The sequence below is a fragment of the Equus asinus genome, chromosome 12 (assembly GCF_041296235.1).
Source record: "Equus asinus isolate D_3611 breed Donkey chromosome 12, EquAss-T2T_v2, whole genome shotgun sequence".
Classification (NCBI taxonomy): domain Eukaryota; kingdom Metazoa; phylum Chordata; class Mammalia; order Perissodactyla; family Equidae; genus Equus; species Equus asinus.
The window spans coordinates 65,645,867-65,669,823 of record NC_091801.1 but is presented as its reverse complement, the minus strand read 5'-3'; the positions used below and the strand labels follow the sequence as shown (position 1 = coordinate 65,669,823).

At 37.2% G+C, this 23,957-nt stretch overlaps 1 protein-coding gene and 1 pseudogene across 2 annotated transcripts in view; one reads left to right on the top strand and one right to left on the bottom strand.

The window, feature by feature from the left end:
- The window catches only part of COL14A1 (collagen type XIV alpha 1 chain), a 218,905-nt gene that overhangs the window by 48,272 nt on the left and 146,676 nt on the right, over positions 1-23,957 (bottom strand). For both annotated transcript variants that reach the window (XM_014855292.3, XM_014855291.3), the window contains exons 35-40: positions 19,687-19,764; positions 17,081-17,167; positions 5,201-5,254; positions 1,730-1,825; positions 511-564; positions 23-76 (exon numbers count right to left, since the gene is read on the bottom strand). In XM_014855292.3, coding sequence (XP_014710778.1) covers positions 23-76; positions 511-564; positions 1,730-1,825; positions 5,201-5,254; positions 17,081-17,167; positions 19,687-19,764 — 423 coding nt within the window. The remainder of the gene's footprint in view (positions 1-22; positions 77-510; positions 565-1,729; positions 1,826-5,200; positions 5,255-17,080; positions 17,168-19,686; positions 19,765-23,957) is intronic.
- LOC123275914 (U2 spliceosomal RNA) lies at positions 13,061-13,164 on the top strand (annotated as a pseudogene).

Below are 23,957 nucleotides of genomic sequence, written 5' to 3'. Positions count from 1 at the left end.
CTAACCTTGGGCAAATCCTTACCCGCTGGCCTGGAGAGCCATCACGTCCTGGTGAACCAACAGCCCCCGGGATACCCTAGACATAGAAAGGACAGAAAAAAATCAGATTCATGGAAATCAATAACACTCTCACTCAGCTTCCCTGAAATAGATCAAGGTCACCAAACAAGGCTAATAGTGTAAAAGCCACCTTTGTGACTGAGAATTTAGACGCAGAAGTTATTCATAGGAAAGAGACGTCCTCCCGCCAGAGCTCACCCAGGGGACCACCAGTATGACCCTCAAAGGGGGCTTAAGGTAAGTGAATACAGGCTAACAGTCTTTAATATAGAAACCACTTATTGCCAAGATCATAGCTGACTTCAGAAGCTACAGCCTTTTTTATCCCCTTGGCAAAGCTCTAGACTAGTTAACTCTAACAGAGTTAACAGTTCGTTAACTCTAACTCTAACAGTTAACTCCAATTCTAATGGACTCTAACAGAAATAATAATAATAATAATAATAATACCTGTGGGCCAGGAAGGCCGGTCTCTCCTTTCTCTCCTTTTTCACCCGGCATTCCCTGTATATTCAAAAGTACACAGGGTTAAATTCACGTAGGTAAATTCTTAGGCTTTTCTTTTTCTCCACTGACTGTTCTATCGTCAACATTAAATTGCTTTCACGCTAACATCCAAATATGGTATATTTCACTTCTCGCATATGCTACACCACTTACGTAAGCTTTCCCATGGAGTTGAATGTTTATATATCATGAGAGTTTAAACACAGAATATACAGTCTGATATGGCTAAGCCCATACTGTAAATATGTGGATAGGAGTCTTGAATATTTCAGTATTATTTATACTTTAGATTTTAAAGATTCTATCTATATAGCTTTTTGTTTTGTTTTAGCTAGAAATTTATAAGAATGGAAAACCAAACACAGTACCTGGCCAGTAACAAGACCTCAACAAATGCTTATTAGTAGCAGTAATTGTACGAACTGGCATGTTAAGGCTTTCTAAAATGTGAAAATAACTCTGAAAAGGAAAACATCTTAGCTACGGAGACACAATCATATGTACACAAAGATTGCTAAAAAGGTGTTTAAAAGGATCTGTTTGCTTCAAATGTTAATCACAGAGATGGGTTTTATCCTTTAAATCGAGATCCCTACAGTAAGATTAATGAAGATCAGTGAGTGGCATTAAATTTGTTTTCAACGGTTGGAACAGCTTTTACAAAGAAATGCGGTTGTATAAAGTATACTGTTTATAATCTAAAACTCACACTCAGTGCAATGCACTTTGATAGCCATTGAGATAAAGATCATAAATAAATGACTTTCATGAATCTATATCCACAATTACTACAAACCCATAATGAATAACTTATCTTTGTATAACATTTGTTATTTTCTAGATTCTAACACATCCGTTGAGGACGTAGTGAAACAAGAAAAAAGGCCCTACATGTCAAACCCTGTTTTCTTTTCTATAGACAAATGGTGGATAAACCTACTCCGAGGCATGTATCTGTTTATAAAAGACCTCCACCATTGAACAAAAAAATTGGCTAATGAACGAACTCTCACTCATTACTTTTATTTCTCAATTTTTATTTTTAGGGGCTGGGAGGGACTAAGGCTCATTATTAAAGCGCAGGAGACAGAAGTTCATTCTTTATATACTCATGGAGAAGTGATAACAATAAAATTCATCTGAATGTTTACACACAACTTACAGGCATTCCTTGAATGGAAAGACCACTTGGTCCTTGGGGTCCAGGGGGACCCTGAGGTCCTGGAGGGCCTGTTTCACCTCGAGGGCCATCTGGTCCCTGTAAGGCAAGAGACGAAAGTCATCCCAGAGATAGACGCTCTGGTACCCAAGAGATATTTCTGCTTAGGGCACTTATAATTTATTTCCTTAAATAATTTTTCCTAAGACATGAAACACGCATAGGATAACAAAACATCAAGCCTCAGCTGATTCACCTCCCAGGCAAAATGTCATCAGTAAACCAAAAGAGTAAACACACAGGGGTTGATGCAATTTTTTTTATTCCATAAATACAAATACCATGCCAACTATGTGAGTAACTAGACCCCCCACACTCCATAACAAATCCAAAAGATATCAGCGATTCAAGACCACCCTCCTGGTCTGTAAAGGTTCACACCAACCAGCTGAACTACATTCCCTCCACCTTCACTGTTGTCAACTCCCTACCTCTGGGGCACTCCTCTGCGTTTATAGAAGACTTTGCACCTGGCCTCTGCTTTCTACCTCACCTTGCTCCTGCCATCACCCTATGCTTCCTCAATGTCCACTGAATGACCTACCCTAGGCTCAACATTATTTGATTGCTTTTCTTCCCAGGATCAGGCATTCTTTTCACTTTAGCAACTCTTACTTCTATAGTTTGGACCTCGTGGTTGAGCTAAAGCTACACCAGTTCTGTAACATTAGACCTAGAAAACGTACTTGTCCTCAAACTCTTCTTCTTTCCCTTCTCTCCTTCTGTGACTCCAGTGAAAGCTATTCTATAAGTTAAGGCTTCCAACACCTGGGTACCACCTCATCAGATGTGAGATTGATGAATCCATTACTCGGGACAAGCAACACACAAGAAAAAGCAAAATGATGTAAAGTAGGGGTAAATAATGAGTGCGGCCTGATAAGTTTTACGTGGATGGGGATAACCAGGTGGAAATGGTAGTCTGGGGGTTAGGAGAGGTCTGAGCTGGGACGGATTTTGGAGTAACTGAAGATGTGTTTGTGGGTAAGGTTATTAAGGAGACTGTTGATAGAATTAAAGAGGAAATGGATAAAGATGAGTTGAAAATCAGGTAGAAGGGAGAGGAAGAGAAGCCTAGGAAAGAAGCTGAAATGAAAAAGCCTAAGAATTAGGAAGAAAATGAAGATAGAGGGGTATAGCGGTGTAGGAAAGGCCAAAAGAGGAGAAAATTTCAAATGGGAGTCCAATCATTTCAAATCCTGCAGAGATGTCAAGTAAGATAAGAATTAAACCACAGCCCGTGGACTTGGTAACAAGGTAACTGGTGACTCTAACAGGAGCAATTTTACACTGTGCACTCTCACCAGCAGTCTTTGAGGTTCACCCATTTTGTTGCATGTTTCAGTAGTTTGCATGTTTGACTGCTGAGTAGTATTGCATTGCACAGATATACAGAAAATTGTTTATTCACCTGTTAACGGACATTTTGGTTGCTTCCAGTTTTTTGCCATTGTGAACAAAGGTGCTAAGAACATTTATATACCAAACAAAAAAATTATTATTTTGCAGGTGAGGATGCAGAAGAACTAAATGAAAACGATTCTTACAAGAAACATGACATAAGAAGAGGGGAGAGAGAAGTAGCCAGATTTTTTAAAAAATGTGATGGGAAAGACACGGAAGTGATTTAAAAATATTACTTAATATTTATAATAGTTTAACAACACATCATTCATATACTATCGAGGAATTGAGAATGGAATAGAAGAGCAGAAAGGAGGTGATCCCATTTTATTCCGTGAAGTATGAGACAAAAATGACTAGAAGAGACCAGCAACAGGGCTGCTTCAAACTTCTAAATTCTTACTACCTATTTGCTGCCACTGAAATACGAAGCCATGAAATAAGAAACAATACATATTGGAGTTTTCCATTTGGAAAGTATAGTTTATCTGTTCTTACACTCGCCACACTGGTGGACGTATGAGTATCCTTTGTCCAACAAGACTTTTTCCTCAAACCACTACATACTTGTATCTGTGATTCATCAAAATCATCACACAGAAATTACCACATCAGTAGTGATCCGATGGGAACGGATAATTAGAGGGAAGGGATGATCTTGAGAATATCAAACATCTATGAACTCCTACTATGTCTTCATGACCAGAACCATCATCCAGTGAGAACGTTAGAAAAGCAATGGGACAATGGTATTAGAGGCATTGGGAGGAGGGAGCCAGAATCTGTGGGAGCTCAGGAGGTCAGGAAGACCCAGTGTATCATTGTCTGAGAAGAGGCTTTCAAACCACTGGCCTTCCTTTTGCACATAAGAGATGGAGCCAAGTAAGACACATCAAGTTTCTGCCTGAGAAAATGCGTCACAATCTCAGAAAATAAAACAAACAAAAAAGGCGATATCTTCTGGTTTGAATTTTGAGTTGGCTACTAGTACTTGATTAATTATCTTCAGCCTTCTTTCATTTACTTCTTTTTCTCCCCCACATTCTGTCCTACATGGCTTTGCTTGTTTCCAATTTGATAGTAAGAAACCTTGCAATGTTCTCTTCTCTACGAATAAATACTATGCAGATTTAACAAGTAACCACATTGAGGCAGTAAGTCAAGCAAGATGGACGGAGAGGAGACCATATGGCGCAACATGGTAAAAATGAGACAAGGAGTCAAGGAAGGTAAGTTGTATTCTCAAGGCAATAGCATATGATTGCAGATTTTAAGAGTATAATATGACCCAGCATAACTTTAAAGCAATGAATCTGGGGGCAGATGTGAAGAACTAATGAGAAAATCAAGCCACTGGAGCCAAGAGACCAGTTAGAAGATTTGCCAAAAATCAGATAGAAGATGGTGAGGCCTGAACTCAATTAGTGGCTGAGCTTCTGCCAGCCCTTAAGGCGCTTTCATGCAAAGTAGGAAAACATGTGCTTTGACATGACCTGGCACGGCTTGGTCCTCTTGGTTGGTGCCTTTGTACAGTGTACAACTTGAACCACCAAACTCGGTGGCCTTGGATAGTGAGAATGGAAAAATAGAGCTGTGTGTTAGATTATACACAGTGGGAAGGGAAAAAGAAGAATCTAAAACCTGCGAAATGACCTGGGAGGGACTGCTGCCTAGTTGTGAACCAGTGCTCCATCAAAGATGCATCTTCATTGTAGATGGAGAAAGAGAAGAATGGACAAGGGAGAGAGAAATACCTTGGAAACTAAACCACCCAGGTCATTGACACTCTATTTCTGACCCAGAAACCTTTCTTTTCACTAAGTTACTAAATATTTTTTTGATGAAAAAGTACAAGTCTTTAAGAATAAGGGAAAAAGCTTAGACACAATTTTCATAAAAATGTAAGGAGCTTTAGATTGCAAAGGTAAATAGTACTTAACTCCAAATTATACTATGTCTAGTTGTTTGTGTGTGTGTGCGTGAGAAAGAGAGAGAGAGAGAGAACATTACCTTTGGGCCCTGTTCACCTCGTTGACCCTTTGGTCCTCGGAGTCCTGGACCACCCTGGCAAACAGATGTTAAGTATTAGCACAAAGACATCTTAAAGCAGTATACTGCATCTATTTTCTTTAAGAATATGGATTATATAATTTTTATTTTGTATCAAGGCCAACACATTGCGTAATGATATACACTCATCGTGATCCTTAATTGGAAATCTGCCACCCAGACTCACCTCTCCCTGCTGATGATCTCATAGTTTGAGCAAACTTTCTATGCCAAATCTTTTTCAATTAAAAAAAAAAATCACAGGATTTTTTTTTTTAGTGATGTAGGGCTATTGTTATTAATGGATGCAAATGATAAAATACTGTTAACCTAAAATTGTGTATGTCTTACACCACAACCTTGAGATTAAATTATTTAAATGGTAAAAAACATAAGAAAATAGTAACAATTTAATGTTCTTTATTTACACCCTAAAAAGCTAATTAGATTAGTGTTTCTGAAACTTCAGTTATTTGCATTTCCCCTCAAGATTTTTGCCAGATTACTGCACCACCTGCATTATCACTTCACACGATTTTTCTTTATACAGAAATATATGTACACACATAATAAACATATAAAAGTGTATATGTTTTCTTTGCAAACATATATTCTTTGTATTTAGGGGCATATAGGCCCTGTGAATAGTTTTTAATTGACAAATTATTTTACTTAAATGAATATATTTTTGAAAAGCAAATATTACAGCACTACAGTAAATGGAAAAACATATTACTTACTAAGAATAAAAGGTAACCTTAAAAATATACTATAAATGCTATTAAATTTAGCTAGATTTTCTCCCTATTGAAGTCTGTGAGCTGTGGGTTTACGCTTTGTTAAAAAGAGAGATAAACAGGGGCTGGCCCAGTGGTGTAGTGGTTAAGCTTGCATGCTCCACTTTGGCACCCCAGGGTTCATGGGTTTGGATCCCAGGCATGGACCTATGCACTGCTCATCAAGCCATGCTGTGGCGGCATCCTACATACAAAACAGAGGAAGATTGGCACAGATGTTAGCTCAGGGACAATCTTCCTCACCAAAAAACAAAAAAAGAGAGAGAGAGAAATAAGTATTAGGCTACATGGGTACCAAACTGAGAATCTCTCTTCTACCTGAGCAGAAGGATTAAAAGATCATTGAAAACGTAACAGCTTTCTCACTATGTGATTCCAGTTTATGCCCTGCCATGTCCATGACTACTGACAATCACTTTGTGTACCATCAGATTGCATCCCTGGAAAAGACTGGGTCAGGTGATCAGGTTTCTTCCAGTTTTTTTTTAGCCACTTAAATTCACTCCCTGCCCCAATATCAGTTGGTTGCTTACCTTCCAGATTTTTAAAATATAATTATAAAATTGTATTTTATGCATGTGTTATGTGTATCTATAAAAAAAATTACCTACAGACTTTTTGTGGTATTATTTGATATATACAGACTGGATATTGATATCACACTTTTTTTTTCTTTTTGCTGAAGACGATTCGCCCTGAGCTAACATCTTCCTCTTTGTGCATGTGAGCCGCCACCACAGCATGGCCACTGACGGCCCTAGTGGTATAGGTTCACGCCCAGGAACTGAACCCGGGCCGCCGAAGTGGGGTGTGCGGAACTTAATCACTAGGCCACTGGGGCTGGCCCTCACACTTTTTATATAATTCTGAGCTTTTTAATTTAATATGTTTTAGAGAATTTTCTATGATATAACATATGGATCTAACTTATTCTTAGCGAGTTGCATAGTTGTTCAAACTATGGATATATAATAGTTTGTTTATCCATTTGACTGTTATTGGAAATGTAGAGGATTTCCCCATAATTTTTTGCTGTTTAAACAATACTTCAATTAATATCTTTAAATATCCCTTAAGTACAAACGTTAACATTTAAGTGAAAATGTTAATATTTAAGATATCAACAAATAGAACTATAACTGAAATTTGATACAAATACAGATATATTGTCATATTGCACTCCAGAAAAGCCACGCCAGTTTACTCATCTGCCAAGAGTTTAAGAAGGTCCCTGTTTCTCTAAACCTTAGTCAACACTTGATATTGTCAAACTTCACATTTTTACTGTGACTGGTAAAAATAATACCTTAGTCTTATTTTAACTTTAACTTCCCTGAAAACTACTATATTGAACTTCTTTTCATAAGTTTGTCCATTAGCATTTTGTCTCATTGCAGTCACTTATGTATAATTTACTCAGTTTTCTATTGGGTTGGATGTGTTTTTCTCTTCGATGTGCAGAAATTCTTCATATATTTGGGTACTACACCTTTAACTATTATAAAGGATGCTAATATTTTCCTCCAGTCTGCCAGACATTGTTGGTTGGCTGCCAAAGAGTGTTCCCTGACTGCCTTCTCCATTTTATATCTCCCACTAGAAAGGCTCAAAAAGACAGAAATTTGCTTGCCCAGCCTGCTTCGCAACCAGGAATGGGCATGTTAACCAGTTTGGGCCAATTTGATCAAGACTAAGGAAAGCAAACTGGGAAGCTGGAACAATCTGTGTCCTGGAGGGGTTGTTGAGCAGCCTCCTTTGCCTTGGGACCATCTACCCCTAAATCTTTCATTGAGCAAAAAAGGAAGGTCCAAATGTCCTAATGGTTTACACCACTTTACTAACCAAATTTTCTGTTCCTTGCAGCAAGCCCAATGCATCCTAATTAACATACCCAGTCTGGCACAACTCTTTAATTTTGTTTGTGCATCTTAAATGATTGATTTTTAACGGAAAGTTTTGTTCAAATGTGACTAGTTGACTCACAGATATTCATGCTACAGGCACCATGCCTAAAAACCAGGGACCATTTTATACTTCTATGTTATTTTCCACCTAATCCCAAACCTTCATCACTGAGTACATGACAAGAATTCAACAAGTTTTTGTGGATGTAAAATTTCATCCTTTTAATAAGAAAGGGTTAAGGCTAGGAAAAGGGAATATGGTTATTTTACCCACGTTTCCCTACAGCTCTTTTATAGTGTTATTGGCACAGAATACTAATGTGTAAATTCTTGAACGAAAAAATAATCACGACACTAACAATGAACTAACAGAAAAAGAACTCAAGAACTCAATCCCATTCACAATTGCAACGAAAAGAATAAAATACCTTGGGATAAACTTAACCAAGGAAGTGAAGGATCTATACAATGAAAACTACAAGACTTTCTTGAAAGAAATTGACGATGACATAAAGAGATGGAAAGACATTCCTTGCACATGGATTGGAAGAATAAACATAGTTAAAATGTCCATACTACCTAAAGCAATATACAGATTCAATGCTATCCCAATCAGAATCCCAAGAACATTCTTCACAGAAATTGAACAAACAATCCTAAAATTCATATGGGGCAACAAAAGACTGCGAATTGCTAAAGCAATCCTGAGCAAAAACAAAGCCGGCGGAATCACAATCCCTGATTTCAAAACATACTACAAAGCTACAGTGATCAAAACAGCATGGTACTGGTACAAAAACAGGTCCACAGATCAATGGAACAGAATTGAAAGCCCAGAGATAAAACCACACATCTATGGACAGCTAATCTTCGACAAAGGAGCAGAGGGCCTACAATGGAGAAAAGAAAGTCTCTTCAACAAATGGTGCTGGGAAAACTGGACAGCCACATGCAAAAGATTGAAAATTGACCATTCTTTTTCACCACACACCAAAATAAACTCAAAATGGATCAAAGACCTAAAGATTAGGCCTGAGACAATAAGTCTTTTGGAAGAGAATATAGGCAGTACACTCTTTGACATCAGTTTCAAAAGAATCTTTTCGGACACTGTAACTCCTCAGTTGAGGGAAACAATAGAAAGAATAAACAAATGGGACTTCATCAGACTAAAGAGCTTCTTCAAGGCAAGGGAAAACAGGATTGAAACAAAAAAACAGCTCACTAATTGGGAAAAAATATTTACAAGCCACTTATCTGACAAAGGGTTAATCTCCATAATATACAAAGAACTCACACTGATTAGCAACAAAAAAACAAACAACCCGATCAAAAAATGGGCAGAGGACATGAACAGACATTTCTCAAAAGAAGATATGAATATGGCCAATAGACACATGAAAAGATGCTCATCATCACTAATCATCAGGGAAATGCAAATCAAAACTACACTAAGATATCACCTTACCCCCGTTAGATTGGCAAAAACATCCAAAACCAAGAGTGACAAATGTTGGAGAGGATGTGGAGAAAAAGGAACCCTCATACACTGTTGGTGGGAATGCAAACTGGTACAGCCACTATGGAAAACAGTATGGAGATTTCTCAAAAAGTTAAAAATAGAAATACCCTATGACCCAGCCATCCCATTACTGGGTATCTATCCTAAGAACCTGATATCAGAAATCTCAAGAGTCTGTTGCACCCCTATGTTCATCGCAGCATTATTTACAATAGCCAAGACGTGGAACCAGCCTACATGCCCAGAAACTGATGATTGGATAAAGAAGATGTGGTATATATACACAATGGAATACTACTCAGCCATAAAAAAAGACAAAATTGGCCCATTCACAACAACGTGGATGGACCTCGAGGGTATTATGTTAAGCAAAATAAGCCAGTCAGAGAAAGACGAACTCTATATGACTCCACTCATAGGTGGAAGTTAGTATATTGATAAGGAGATCTGATTGGTGGTTACCAGGGAAAAGGGGGGGTGGGGGGAGGGCACAGAGGGGGAAGTGGTGTACCCACAACATGACTAACAAAAACGTACAACTGAAATCTCACAAGGTTGTAATCTATCATAACATTAATAAAAAAAAAAAAAAGATTTTATTTTTCCTTTTTCTCCCCAAAGCCCCCCAGCACATAGTTGTATATTTTTAGCTTTGGGTCCTTCTGGTTGTGGCATGTGGGATGCCACCTCAGTGTGGCCCGACGAGCGGTGCCATGTCCGCGCCCAGGATCTGAACCAGTGAAATCCTGGGCTGCCGAAGAGGAGCGCGTGAACTTAACTACTCGGCCGTGGGCCAGCCCAGATCTCCAGGGTTTAAAGAACAGAGAGAGACGGAAAAATCAAGATTCTACATCCAGCTATGCCACTATATATCCTTGAGCCCCAGGCTCAGCATCTTCAAAATGATGACCCATTTTAAATGATCTCTAAGTCCTTTCCAACTCTGTTCTGACAGCTCTTTATGATCTTGCACAAAGCCCTGAAGTCTGATAACACATTTTTCCCACATGAAATATATGATAAAGATACTGGTCTGCTCTTATACCAGACTAATGTGTATGTTACCTCAGAAACACAATAAATGCAAAATGGCATCCATGTGAAATAAATAAATAAATAAATAAATAAAATAATCACGACTATGTGAAATCATCAGACAGGGTTTATTACATATTTTGGGGACATTACTTCTTAAATAGTTTATTATACTTTAAATATTTGAAAACTTCAATAGTTTTTCTATTTTACATCACCTTTTCCTCCAAGTCAGAGATCAACCCTTCTCTGTTGCTTTTTACTCATTACAAAGTTTGACTCTTAGGTCATACATAAATATTTTATAACTTGTTCCAACAGTATTGCAGATGAAAAAACTTGAAAACCCTCCAGCTAAATAAGCTTATTAATGCTGTTTAAACTAAAAGAACATTATTGTAATTAAGAACTGAATCCTTAAGTACCAGGAATGAAGACGAAACAAAAAAACCAGAGCAGCAGGCATCTGCACGGAGGCTGCCCCCGGGGAGGATGGGGAAATGGCTGAGGTTGGCCGCAAAGCTTGTATTTTACAGGCACACAAGGCAACAAAATGTGAACTTGGACCTATGATAGATGGGGGGAGGGTAGAATATGAAACATTCTTTAAAGCTGAGGAACTTGAAAGGCTGTACTCTGAATGAGCTAGGAAAAAAAAAGGCCCACTAGCAGGTGGATGACCAAGATGTTGTTTCCACTTTAGCTATGGGAGTAGGAAATATCCCTGCCAAGAAATATTCCATGGAAGCTGATTCTCATACAATCGAGGGACCAGAATTCACACTGCTTGTGAAGATCAAAGAACACTCCAAAGTCAAACCCTTAAGGTGGTGTTCGGTTGGTTGTACACCCAGAAGCTTAGCAAGAGCCGAACAGATATTCTCTGGAGGAATAGAGTTCAAACACAGGCTCAGAATATTCCCAGAGATAATGTTTCAAGTAATAGGAACTCAAATAGACACTAAAAAAAAAAATCATGAAATGCACGTGGAAACAAGTAGTATGAGTAAAACCAGCAGAAAAACAAACGGCAGAATCAGAAGCACATACACTGAAGATATTGAAATTATCAGATAAAGAATATAAACTATATTGAACATATTTAAAGAAAAAATAGTTTTGAAAATGTTACAAAAGAAGAGCCTATATAAATGACCAGAAAGTTTAAAAAGGAACCAAAAATAACTTCTAGATCTGCTACATATAATAATCAAAAGCAGAAACAAAATGCATAAGTTAAATAGCATATTAAACATGGCCAACTATAGAGTACACCAAAAGATATATTTGAAGAAATTACATAGAATGAAGCCTGGAGAGACAAGTAGAAAATAAAATGAAAGGTTAAGAGATATGAGAATAAAATTAGAAGTTATAGTGTACCACTACTACTAATTGGAATTTCATAAAAACATAATAGAGATGATAGGAGAGAGGTAATATTCAAAGAGATAATGACTGAGAATACTATAAATTCAATGAGAAACATTATGCCAATGTATAATTCTTTGTATATGAATTATATATGTGCATCATATATATACAGCATACATATCTACCAATGAATGATTCAAATTCATTAAGCCCAAAGATTTCCAAAAAGGCAAAGCAACAACAACAAAAACAATCCACACAGAGACGTATTGCAGTGAAACTTGAGATCACTAAAGACAAAGGGATCTTGAAAGCATCCAGGGAGGAAAGAGTTCCCACAGAACAACAATTAATTAGACTGACAGCTGACTTTTCAATAGCAACAATGGAAGCTACAAAACAGTGTGACAGCATCTACAAAGTGCTCAGAGAAATAACTGCTCATCTAGAATTGTATACACAGTTTATTAGTTTGGAAAGTTGTGTGACTGCTTATCTGAGATCAATATTAAAGGTTTTAGGCAAGATAGGAGGTTTACTATTGTCTTATATTAAAATCTGATCTGGAGGCTGATCCAAAGTGGTGGAGTAGCTGTACCATGTAAGGCAGTGTGAACTCTCAGTTGCTTCTACTTATTGTTCTGCTATGCCCTGGGATATTGTTCATCAAAGTGAATTCACTACCACATGTTCCCATTCTAGCCTGTTGAGAAGGGTGAAAATGGTTAAGGAGGGCATTTAGTTTTCATTTAAGAAGAACAGCCAGGGAGCCTGCATACACCCTCTCTCTCATTAGCTGGGACTTAGTCATAAGGTCATAGTTACTTGCATAGATGCTAAGACATCAAGTCCCTAGATGAATGGCCATGTACTTGGCTAACATTCAGGGGATTCTATTGTTAAAAAGAAGCAGTGGCAATGAATGCGGAGGACAATCAGCAATCTCTGTAACGACCACCAAAATTATCTTTTGATAACATAGGAAATTTTCATTTTCAGATGAACAAAAATTAAAAATTTACTACCAATAGTTTCCCATTAAAGGAACATCTAACGGATGGCTTTAGGAAAAATAAAATGATACCAGAAGACATCATGAGCAAAGAAACAGCAAATGTGTAGGCAAGTCTTAACACATATTAATTTATAACAAGTGATAATAATAAAATATCTAATTTGTGATATTATTATTGCTTCTCGGCCGTTTGGCTAACATCAACTGTAGTATCTGTTCTTATCAGTTTAATTTTTGATATTAAAAAAGTACTAAAATACTGGAAAGAAACAGCACATAAATTATAAAAAGGATGATCCAAGAGAAATGAACTCCAAGAATACCATGTTGGTTGAAAGAAGGGAAGAAATCTTGGTTCTTTTTAGATTTTGTCAAACTAAATATGTCTCCTAAAATTTCTAAGTTAACTCTTAAAAGAAAAAATATAGAGACTACAATTTCCAAACTAGTGGAGGGAAAAGGAAAAGACTGAGAATAAAAGCAAAAAGCCAAAAAGTGTAAATAAACAAATAAAACCTCAATCAACTAAGAAAGCCACATATACACTATGTGGGAAAATAGAAAACAAAAATTAAGGTGATGGATATAGAAATATAAACCCAAATGGGTCAATTATTACAAACAATAGAAAGGACTAAACTCTAAAAAGAAAGCTTTTAAAGCCGGACTAAAAATAAAATCCAGACATATGCTATTTAAAGAGACACATCTAAAATATAAGACATAGAAAGGCTTAAACTAAAGGATGAAGAAAATACATACTAAGAAAATAATCCAAAAGAGAAATATTGACATAGCAAGTCACTAGTAAGATAATTGTTGTATTTTTTTTTTTTTTTTTGCACATTGTAATACAATCTCAGGACATATAACGCAGAATTACAAAGAGAAATTGAGAAACTGACAATTGGAGTAGAAGATTTTAAACATCTATCTCTGTAATTGAAAGACAAAGAACTAGCACAGATAAAGAAGATTTTAACAATACAATTAATGATTTACTTTACTGATTATTTATATACAGGATTCTGAACTCCACAGTTAGAGAACACAAATTCTTCTAAAGCATACATGGAACATCTGTAAAACTTAACAAAAGGCCACAAAGCCAATATCAACACATGTCATAGAATTGGTACTATACAGACTGTCTGCTGTGACCAAGTGCAATAAAACTAATATGTCAATAAGGAAAAGATAACAAATATCGCACATATGATTAGAAATTTAAAGACACTTCTATGGAGAAAAGGGAACGCTTGTGCACTTTCGGTGGGAAGGTAAATTGGTGCAGCGACTGTGGAAAACAGTATGGAGCTTCCTCAAAAAATTAAAAATAGAACTGCTGTACAATCCAGCAATTTCACTTATGGGTATTTATCTGAAGAAAATGAAAACACTAACTCAAAAAGATAAACGCAGGCTGTGCTCACTGCAGCATTATTTACAATAGCCACGATATAGAAACAACATGAGGGTCCAGCGAAGACTGAATGGATGAAGAAAATGTGGTGTATATATACGATGGGATATTATTCAGCCACAAAAAAAGAGTGAAATCTTGCCATTTGCAACAACATGGATGGACCTTGAGGGCATTATGCTAAGTGAAATAAGTCAGACAGAGAAAGACAAATACTGTGTGATCTCACAGACTCTAAAAAAATACCACCACCACAACAAAAGCAAGCTCATAGATACAGAGAACAGATTGATGGCTGTCAGAGGCAGGAGGTCAGGGGTGAGCAAAATTGTGAAGGGAGTCAAAAGGCACAAACTTCCAGTTACAGAATAAGTCAGTCAAATACATAGTTGCATGTATGTAATATACGTAGTCACATAACGACTATAGTTAATAACATTGTTGCATATTTGAAAGTTGCTAACAGGGTAAATCTTAAAAGTTCTCATCACAAGAAAAAGAATTCTGTAACTATATATGGTGACTGATGTTAACTAGACTTATTGTGCTCATAGTTTTGCTATATATACAAATATTGAATCATTATGTTGTACACCTGAAACTAATATAATGTATGTCAACTATATCTCAATAAAAAATTTTTTTTAAATAAAAATAAAAAGATACTTCTAAGTAAATCACGGCTAAAAGAAGGGTAAAGAAAAATATGAGATGATAGCTCACAGAAATATTAGATTTAACTATATTAGAATTAAAATTTCTAGACAATATCAACTCCCGTAAACAACAATAAGAAGCCACAGACTAGGAAAAGATATTTGCGAGCCATATCATTAATAAAGGATTAGTGTCCAGAATAGACAAAACCACCTACAAATCAACGGAAAAAAAAAAAAACCCACACAACAAAAAGCCAACACAGTTTATAAACAGGTGTTTACATAAGGAGAAATCCAAATGGCTCGGAAACAAATGAAAAACGGCTCAATCTCATTAGCAGAGAGGGAAAGTCATATTTAAAATAACAATGACATAGGATTTCAGAGTCATCAGATAAGCAACACCCAACAGTGCTGGTGAGATGCCAGGAAACCAGACCTCCTACTTGCAGTTTGTGGGAGAGTATATTGGGACAACCATCTTGAAGGGCAACTTGCAGTGCTCATGCAATTGAAGATGTAACTTCCTTACTCTCCAACAAATCTAAGCGTTATTTCTAGAGCCGAGAGACATACAAAGGATGTTGACTGTAGCAATATCTGAAATAGGGAAATACTCCATAGTAATGAGTCAAGAAACTGTAGGTTATATAATAGAATACCTTACAGCAGGTACAATGAATAAACTAAACAATGTACATTGAACCTTGATAAAGTTCAAAGACATACTTTTGGGTGAAAAAAGCAAGCTGCACACGGTTGAAAATAATTCTTTGTTTTCAATTCCCCAATTACACTAAAGGCAACTCCTTACATTTGAATGAAGTTTTATAATGCACAGAATACTTTTATACATATTATGTCATGTGTTTCTCACAATGCTAGTCACAGGGGTGGGTGCTATTTTACATATGAGGACGTGGAGGTTCACACAGTCGTTCCAGGACGTGCCTAGTCTAACTATTTAAATTTAATGCTTTTACCATTACTCTACATCTGCTCCTTTAGGATAAAGAGTCTTGTTAAAAGAAAAAAGAAAAAGAAAAAGTATTTGGGTTCTATATACAGAGCTTAAAGAATGTTCTATGTGCCAAAGATAAAGGAGAAACTGCTGGGACATATTTCAGATACATGCAGCAGGTTCACTTTTTTGTTCAGATCAGGAAATGTGAAATGACGAAAAATCATGTTGGTAGGGCCAACCTGGAGTGAACTTTGACATTGCAAGCCAGCTGTCAGCGTGGGTAAGCTACTGCACGCGTGCTGACTGGGCCTGGCTGCCTCTGGAAAGCCAACGTGCAAGGACCAGTTGGGCATCAGAATATTCCTCTTGCAAAGTGTGGATTTCTTTATTTGCTCCTGCATCTTCTCCTTGTTTTCTTTGCCTTTCTGCCTTGATATATTTGCCATTTTCTAACCACAGACCAGCTATATCATATTTACCTTAAAGGAACACTAATAACCCCAGTTTAGCAGGTTAGACATAAAAATGAGCATTTAAACCTGTTAAAGAGGATTTATCATGGTAAATTCAAAGAACCAGATAGTGCAACTATATACATTTTATATTTTACAAAAACGTTTTCTTTCTCTTCCGCCTTCCCTTCCTCTCTCTCTCCCTCCCTCCCTTCCTTTCTCTCTCTCTCTCTTCTTTTCTCTAGGAAGTTCCAGTCAGTAGTGGAGAACTTCATGCTCAGATGGGGTACTTTTCCTGGTGAATTCGAAATCCTCCCTTCACATGTAAATTTTGATACAGAATGGGCAAAGGGAGGGTGTGCAAATCTTACAGGTGCAAGTAGAAGTCTAGTGTTTGAAACAGTCACACTGAAGATAAACCTCAGGAGTTTAAAGGCAAGATTTTGAATATGAGAGCTAGTATGGCATAGTGGTTAAGAGCACCATCTCTAGGAGTCACGGAGACCTGGATTTGAAGAGCAGCTCCTCCAAGCTGTGTTCTTTAGGCAAGTTACTTAACATCTCTGTGCTTCAGTTTGCTCACAGGGTTAAGCGAGTAAGTATTTAGCACAGCGGTGAGCACATATTAGACAAGCAACAAGGGATAGCTATAAATATTATTAAAGAACATTTAAGCCCGGACTATGCAAGACTTACTGGTGGGCCTGCTGGTCCCAGAGGCCCTTTACTGATTTCAGAACAGGAGCAGGAATGTGGAAGCTCTGGGCAGGTCTCCTCGTCCCTCTGGGGAGAAAAAAAATAGCATAACTCTTAACAAGATAGTCTATACAAATGGCTTTATGGACTTAAAGAAAACACTTTGATTTAAGACATTTAAAAAAAAAATTTAAGTGAGTATTAGTCAAGAAAGGAAGAGATTGTTCTTTCCTGACCACAAAATCTTTTCTTTAAAGAAAAATGAATGGGTGTCTAGTGAGCCATTGATAATAATCATTACCAAAGGACTTTGATAAAACCAGCTTGGGAATATAGGTTAAGAAAGTAAGGCAGAAGTGGCTGCAAAGGAATCCTGGGTACTACTTAATTCAGGTGAAGTAGTGGTACTCTATGAACTAAAGGTCCTGAAAACTTTCTTTGCGTTACTATATTTTTTCCATTTCAAACGATAAACGAAAACACTGGAAAAGTCGATCGAAACAATCTCATCTATAATAAAGCAAACAAAACAAAATAAAAGCAGTGCTTGAAGACATCATTAATTTCCTGTAGCAATTTTAACTACTGCTCACATTCTGTGGCTGAAAATAAAAGAAACATCACAGCATCAATCTAAAGCTTTGGGATAGGAGGTCATTTTTCTTCTCTTGGGGAATTCTGTTGTCATGTGACACTACAAGATAGATTATGAATGTCAGGCTGCATATATCTGAATGAGTTGCTGGGTGTAGAGGAAAGCAGAGTACCCGCTAACAGCTAGTGAGCAATCTGCGAATACCATATTCAGAGCAGGAGCCAAAAAGAAGTCTGCCCTGGGATGAGAGACTGTAGAACTTCATAGAGTTCATCGGTCCCTTAGGATAGAGAGAAAATGAGCTTCTTTATTTAAGACTTTGGGGGAAAGTAAGATTAGAGCAGATGGAGCACAGATGATAATTAAATTATCAAGTTGAAAATAATCTGTGTCTAAAATATTCACAAAAGAAACTGCAAAAATGCTGAGCAAAGGGCCTGTAAGCTACTGCACATGCTTTTCTCTAAATGTTGGACAATAGTCAAAGCTTTCAGCTCATTACAGGAAACTTCCCCGCTAACATATCTGGCCTGATATCTGGGCAGCTAGAGTGAAATTCAAACTTCAGTACCCTGAAAGACCCCCAAATAAGGCTGACAGTAGGTCTTCTGTGACCAGAGACTCAATAATGGTTTGGCCATTGATGTCGGCTGTGTCTCCATTCATGTCTTCCTATCATGGAATTTACACATTTTCAGTGACAGGAATGAAAAGAAAATCTCTGAGAAGGTCTGGGTCCTTCCTAGGAGCAATGATCACCTTTTGCTTGATACAGCACAGGATTCTGAGTGTTTCCCCTTCCTATTTCCAATCCACCTGCACTTCAGCATAACATCACAGTGTCACTCATTTGATTCCTCACCAGAGTTTACTTTGAAATTTATTTTGATGAAGAAAGAGTAAGTTATTTCCTTCTCAAACAGAGTCACCATGAATTTACTGCCTGCAATAGATGATGTGATCTGGGGTACGATCTTCAAAAAGCAAATCTCTTAGACCTTATGAAGGTTTCTCCATGCCCATTCTCCAGGTCTAATTATGAAGACATGACTACTGTCATCCACTTCAGCTCACTGGTCCTAAGGATCCTAAGATAAGAACCTATTTGTTATATATACAGGGATACCCCCATGAATTAGACTTGGTATTAATAGCCAGGCAAAGTTTGGTTTTCTAGTAGCATTGCATAAGTTATATAGATTATGACTATGATTCAAAAACTGTGTGCCAAGATGCCCTGGGGCACATAACAAACTCACAGGGGCACTGTGAATGTTTTAAAAAGAGAAACAGCAATATTTGGCACCCATTGGACTTTGTATGAATAAATAACTCAAGGTAGCTCACAGTTTCAACATTAGATTTTAAAATACTTCTTTTGATGATGTCATCGATTTGCAAATCTGCTTTTTGGCAGTTGCTGCGATGGAAAGCAAGCACCATGGGAAACATCATAGTGGAAAAAGAAGTGAGGATGATGATGTCCAATCAGATTCCAAGATAGGAGAAACTGGGTATTCCCAATAGGCATGCACACATGCCATTAGTAAGTAATTGTGGTTATTTAAGAATAAAATTAAAATGTCATTTTCTCTTTCAATCTATGTTTATTCTTTTTTCACAGGGCTACTGAGTTGTTAGGACATAAATACTTATTAAGATGTTTGGACCTAATTACTTTATATATGGAATTATTAGGTATTCCTTTTGGCTGAGGGGTGCCATGAAAAAAATTATTGCAACACTAAAGGCTTCACGAACCAGGAAATTTGGAGGCATCTGGACCACAGCATGCCCCGGAGTTCTACAGTTCCCACCATATATGTTGGTGTGTCCTGCTGATTTCAGGCACATCTCCTTCTTAACCTGTTTCTAATTTTCATTATCATCACAATGAATTATCTCTGATATGAATTTTGCAAAACAGCATTCCATTTTCAGAGAAAATTAAATATAACTCCAGAAAATTTCAATAAAGAACAGCCACAAATAATGAAAGAAGAATTCTTACCAGGGCTGGCAGTTCACAGCATTTGTCTTCATTGGCCCATGATGTGGAACAAACGATATCAAACATCTGTAGCTGGAACTGCAATTCAAAGAGAAAACTGTCCTTCAATAAAAGATGTATAGATACATTGTGTTTATAATTAAAAGATTTCATTTTATGTATCACATAAGAGAACACCAATATATTTATAACACAAAATTACAGTACATAAATAAAAAAGTCGTTCCAACAATATCAAACTAATTTTGTTCCTAAAAACATACAGTGATTTAAGTCTTTATCTCTAGTTACTACATCCACCATCCAAACTCCCTTATTTATCACAACCTCCCCCTCCCATCTCTGCCTAAAGAAGCTTAGCTCCTCTGTTGAAATCTTCCCTGCACAGCCCATCAGACTTACTCCAACGTCTTCTGTAATCCCGCAACACTCCATATGTCTCTTTCATAGCACATCCCCCACCACACAGTTATTTCTATTATCTCCTCCTTAGACTGTGAGTGCTTCAAGGGACAGAGAACCACTTATTCATCTGTGTGTCTCCATCATATTATGTGGCATGTAGTAGGTATCATGATGTTTATTGAATTAATTCTGACTTCAATCATTTATGCACACATTCAGCAAATTTTTCTTTACTGCATAATGCAAGCCAGATACTCTCTAGACCTTTAGGATACAAAATGAACAAAACCAGAATCCTGCCATCAAAGATCTTACAAGGAGTGAGAGACAGGCACGTGAATACTGTTTACAATGTGCTAAATGTCATGACAAATTCACATACGGTATTGGGAGAATGTGTGCCAAGTGTATTTTTATTTAAGCCATTGATCATGCTATAAATATTTAGATAGTCTTCTTCTACTCATGTATGTTGGCGATAACTCAATGCACATTTTGAAATATACAGAAACATCATTACAACAGATTAAGGGCTAACACTGGCTTCATGACCCAATCATTTCTAATATTATATTTCTTCCTATATTATTTTCAAATATTAAAAGTGTCATGAATTACAGAGCTGGGAGAAGGAGGAAGTTCTTTTCATTTTAAATCTGCAACCTTCCTTAAGCAAGTGGTGTTTTCAGCAAGAGCTAGAAACTCTTGGTGCTTTATTTTCTCCTAAGGAATACTGCTTGCCCCCATCAAGGGTCCCCTTGATGAAAAGGAGAATGCCCAAGCAGCTAGTCCTGCTGAAATAGTTCACTAGCAACGCATGCAGCATCACAGAAGCCTGCCCTCTCTGACAGAAAGAGAATCAAGTCAGGCTTTCTCTTGTTATACTCAAGAAGAAGGTGCCTTGCTGCAAACATCCTTCCCCAAGTGAGTTTTGCAAAATTATTTGCAAATAACCCTTAAATTTTGAAAGCAGATCCATGAGTCAAGGCATCATGTCTTCTTGTTGCTAGACACAATTATTGAGTTGTTTGAAGAAATAGGTGCATGGCTCACTGTCTTTTTTTTCTAGATTAAAAAAGTTTGTTTCCCAAAGGGTATGGTATCTGAGTCTGGGTAGGACAACCACACAACAAAATTACGATCATTAAAAAATTAGGTTTTTAAAATTAAAACATTTTTAAAGAGCCAGATGGTCTGAGTGGAATCCTTGAATCCTTCACTCACAAGCTAAGTCGTTAGGAACAAATTATTTAATGTGTTGGAGTCTCAAGTTTCCTAATCTGTAAAATTAGTATAATAATAGTAGCTTTTCAATAGTAGCTATTTACTAGTGTAATAATAAGAGCTATATCAATAAAATGAGTTAATATAGGGAAATATTGGGGCCGGCCCGGTGGTGCAGCGGTTAAGTGCGCACGTTCCACTTTGGCAGCCGGGGGTTCGCCGGTTCGAATCCCAGGTGTGGACATGGCACCGCCTGGCAAGCCATGTTGTGTGTGGTAGGCATCCCACATATAAAGTAGAGGAAGATGGGCACGGATATGAGCTCAGGGCCAGTCTTCCTCAGCAAAAAGAGGAGGATTGGCAGCAGATGTTAGCTCAGGGCTAATCTTCCTCAAACAAACAAACAAAAATATATATATAGGGAAATATTGAGAACAGTGCCTAGAAGATGGGTATTATGGAGAATAAATATCATTTGAGTGTAACATGTACAGTTCTTTCATAATTGAATTCTTGAAGGTGTAGGAGTATATAATACAAAGGCGAAAAGAGTAAAATCAAAATGAAAGTGATACAGTATTGAGGATAGAAATAGAACAATAGCTTGTTTCCACAATAATGATATCTGTTTAATGTTTTGGTTGAGAAACATTTTAGCAAATCACAACAACAATAGCAGCAAATATTTGTTGCAAACCTACTAGGTGCCAGGCCCTATCCTAAAGATTTCGTCTATAGCATTTAATCCTCGGGTCACCACTGTGAGGTATGATAATAGTAATGTGAACCCCATTCTGTAGATTAGGACCTAGGATGAAAGACCCGAGTAATTTTAGCACATGCTGAAAGCCGAGTTCTACTTGGGATGTGAACATCACACCTCATTTTCTTGTGGCTCATTTTGCAGTGAACAGATCTTTGATGTAACGTTTACAATCCAGATATTCCAGCCTAACCCTACAAAGCCATTTGTCTGGGGACATTTATTAAATGGGTCCCATTATGACAGCATTAGATAGAGTCAGTTAAATCTGTAAGTCATTCATCCATTAAGAAATTTTCCATTTCTGAATAGAGTTCCCAGTGTAAAAACATTTTAATGAATGGAAAGATTTATTTAAAGCACAGCTCTTTCACTAGCCCCAGTATACACTAGACTTTCTATAAGTTTTTCAAATAAATGTTCACCAGCTAATCACCTATGACAGCATAACGTCTACACACAAACCTTTGGCTAAACTTCTTCTGCCCTACTGAGTTATTAGGATTCCTACGAGCTTGTCTTGTTTATTCAGGGGTCGAATGCCTACTAAGCGCTGAATGAAACCGATACGATCATTTGAGGAATGCTCCTCGTGGGCTGTCTTTTCTTTCTCAAGTTGGATGAGGTCAGCAGCCTTTTTTTGTGTGAGCACAACAAATTTATTCATAATTGTTTTGCATCCATAATAGTTTGGATTCCTCAGCCTTTATTTAGGGACTTCTTTCCCAAGGCACATTTCTGGGGATTGATTAAAAAAAAAGAGCCCTCTGGCTTTATTCCAAAAGCGATGACACACATATTTGTGCCTATTATGTAGGAAACAGTACAGAGACGGTATGTTGAAAGATCTTATATTCAAGTGCCTGTAAATCCGAGACAATGTGGTTAAAAATAAATCATATCTCAAGAAACTAATGCCAAGAGGCAGCCCCTTTTTACTGCTGTAACTTTTGTCCGTTTTAACTAACTGATTATGAAAAATATATCTATACTAAAAAAAAAGAAAAAAGGAGAGAAAAAGACGCCTAATTTCCTACTTTCACTTGTTACAATCTCTTTCAAGGGAATACTTAGCCAATTACAAATGCTTGTTTTCCATTATTGGGCATTTTTTTCTGGGTCTAGCACAAAAGGTAAGTCATTTGGGGTCAAATGTTAGCGTGAATATAAGATTAAAATATTTCTCAGTAGTTGAGTCACTGTGATGTGTGAAAAGGAACTAAAACGCACCCCCAGATCCACTTTTCACTCAATACCAGATTTTATCATGTTTCTTTCTAGCATAACCTAAGACGATAATTTGAAGTCAAGCTGCACCTGAACTTAAGCAAATATTTAGAGAGCTTTACATTGCACGAGAATAGCAGAGGCAGGTTACTGGGGACCCAGCCCACCTTCTGCTTTTAATTTGGTGTTTAACTTTTATTGGCTCTACCTCAAAACTAAGATGTATTAAGCATATACCATTTGTCAGCTATTGAACATAATATTTTTACTTGTCCTCAATTTGTTGAATTTAAGGAAAACCATAAGAGCACTAATTAATTTAGGAAATGAAAATTGACAGCTATTGTACTCATTGGTAGTAATTAGAATGTTTGACACACTTTAGGGGAATATTTTGATCACATTTACTTTCAAGGTCATAATTCAAATAATGATGAGTCTTTGAACTTGTCAGTGAACAGACAGGGCATATGGTGACTGGTTCAGGCCAGACTCCCTGCTCTGCCTTAAGCTGTGTGATAATCAGTCTCTCCCAGTGGAAGACAGCTTAGAACGGGAGGCAGGTAAACTTATGAGATACAGTCTCATATCTCACTTTCCTCACTTTGAAAAGGGATCTCTCTCTAGCTTCGTCAAATCTCAGTTTCTGCAT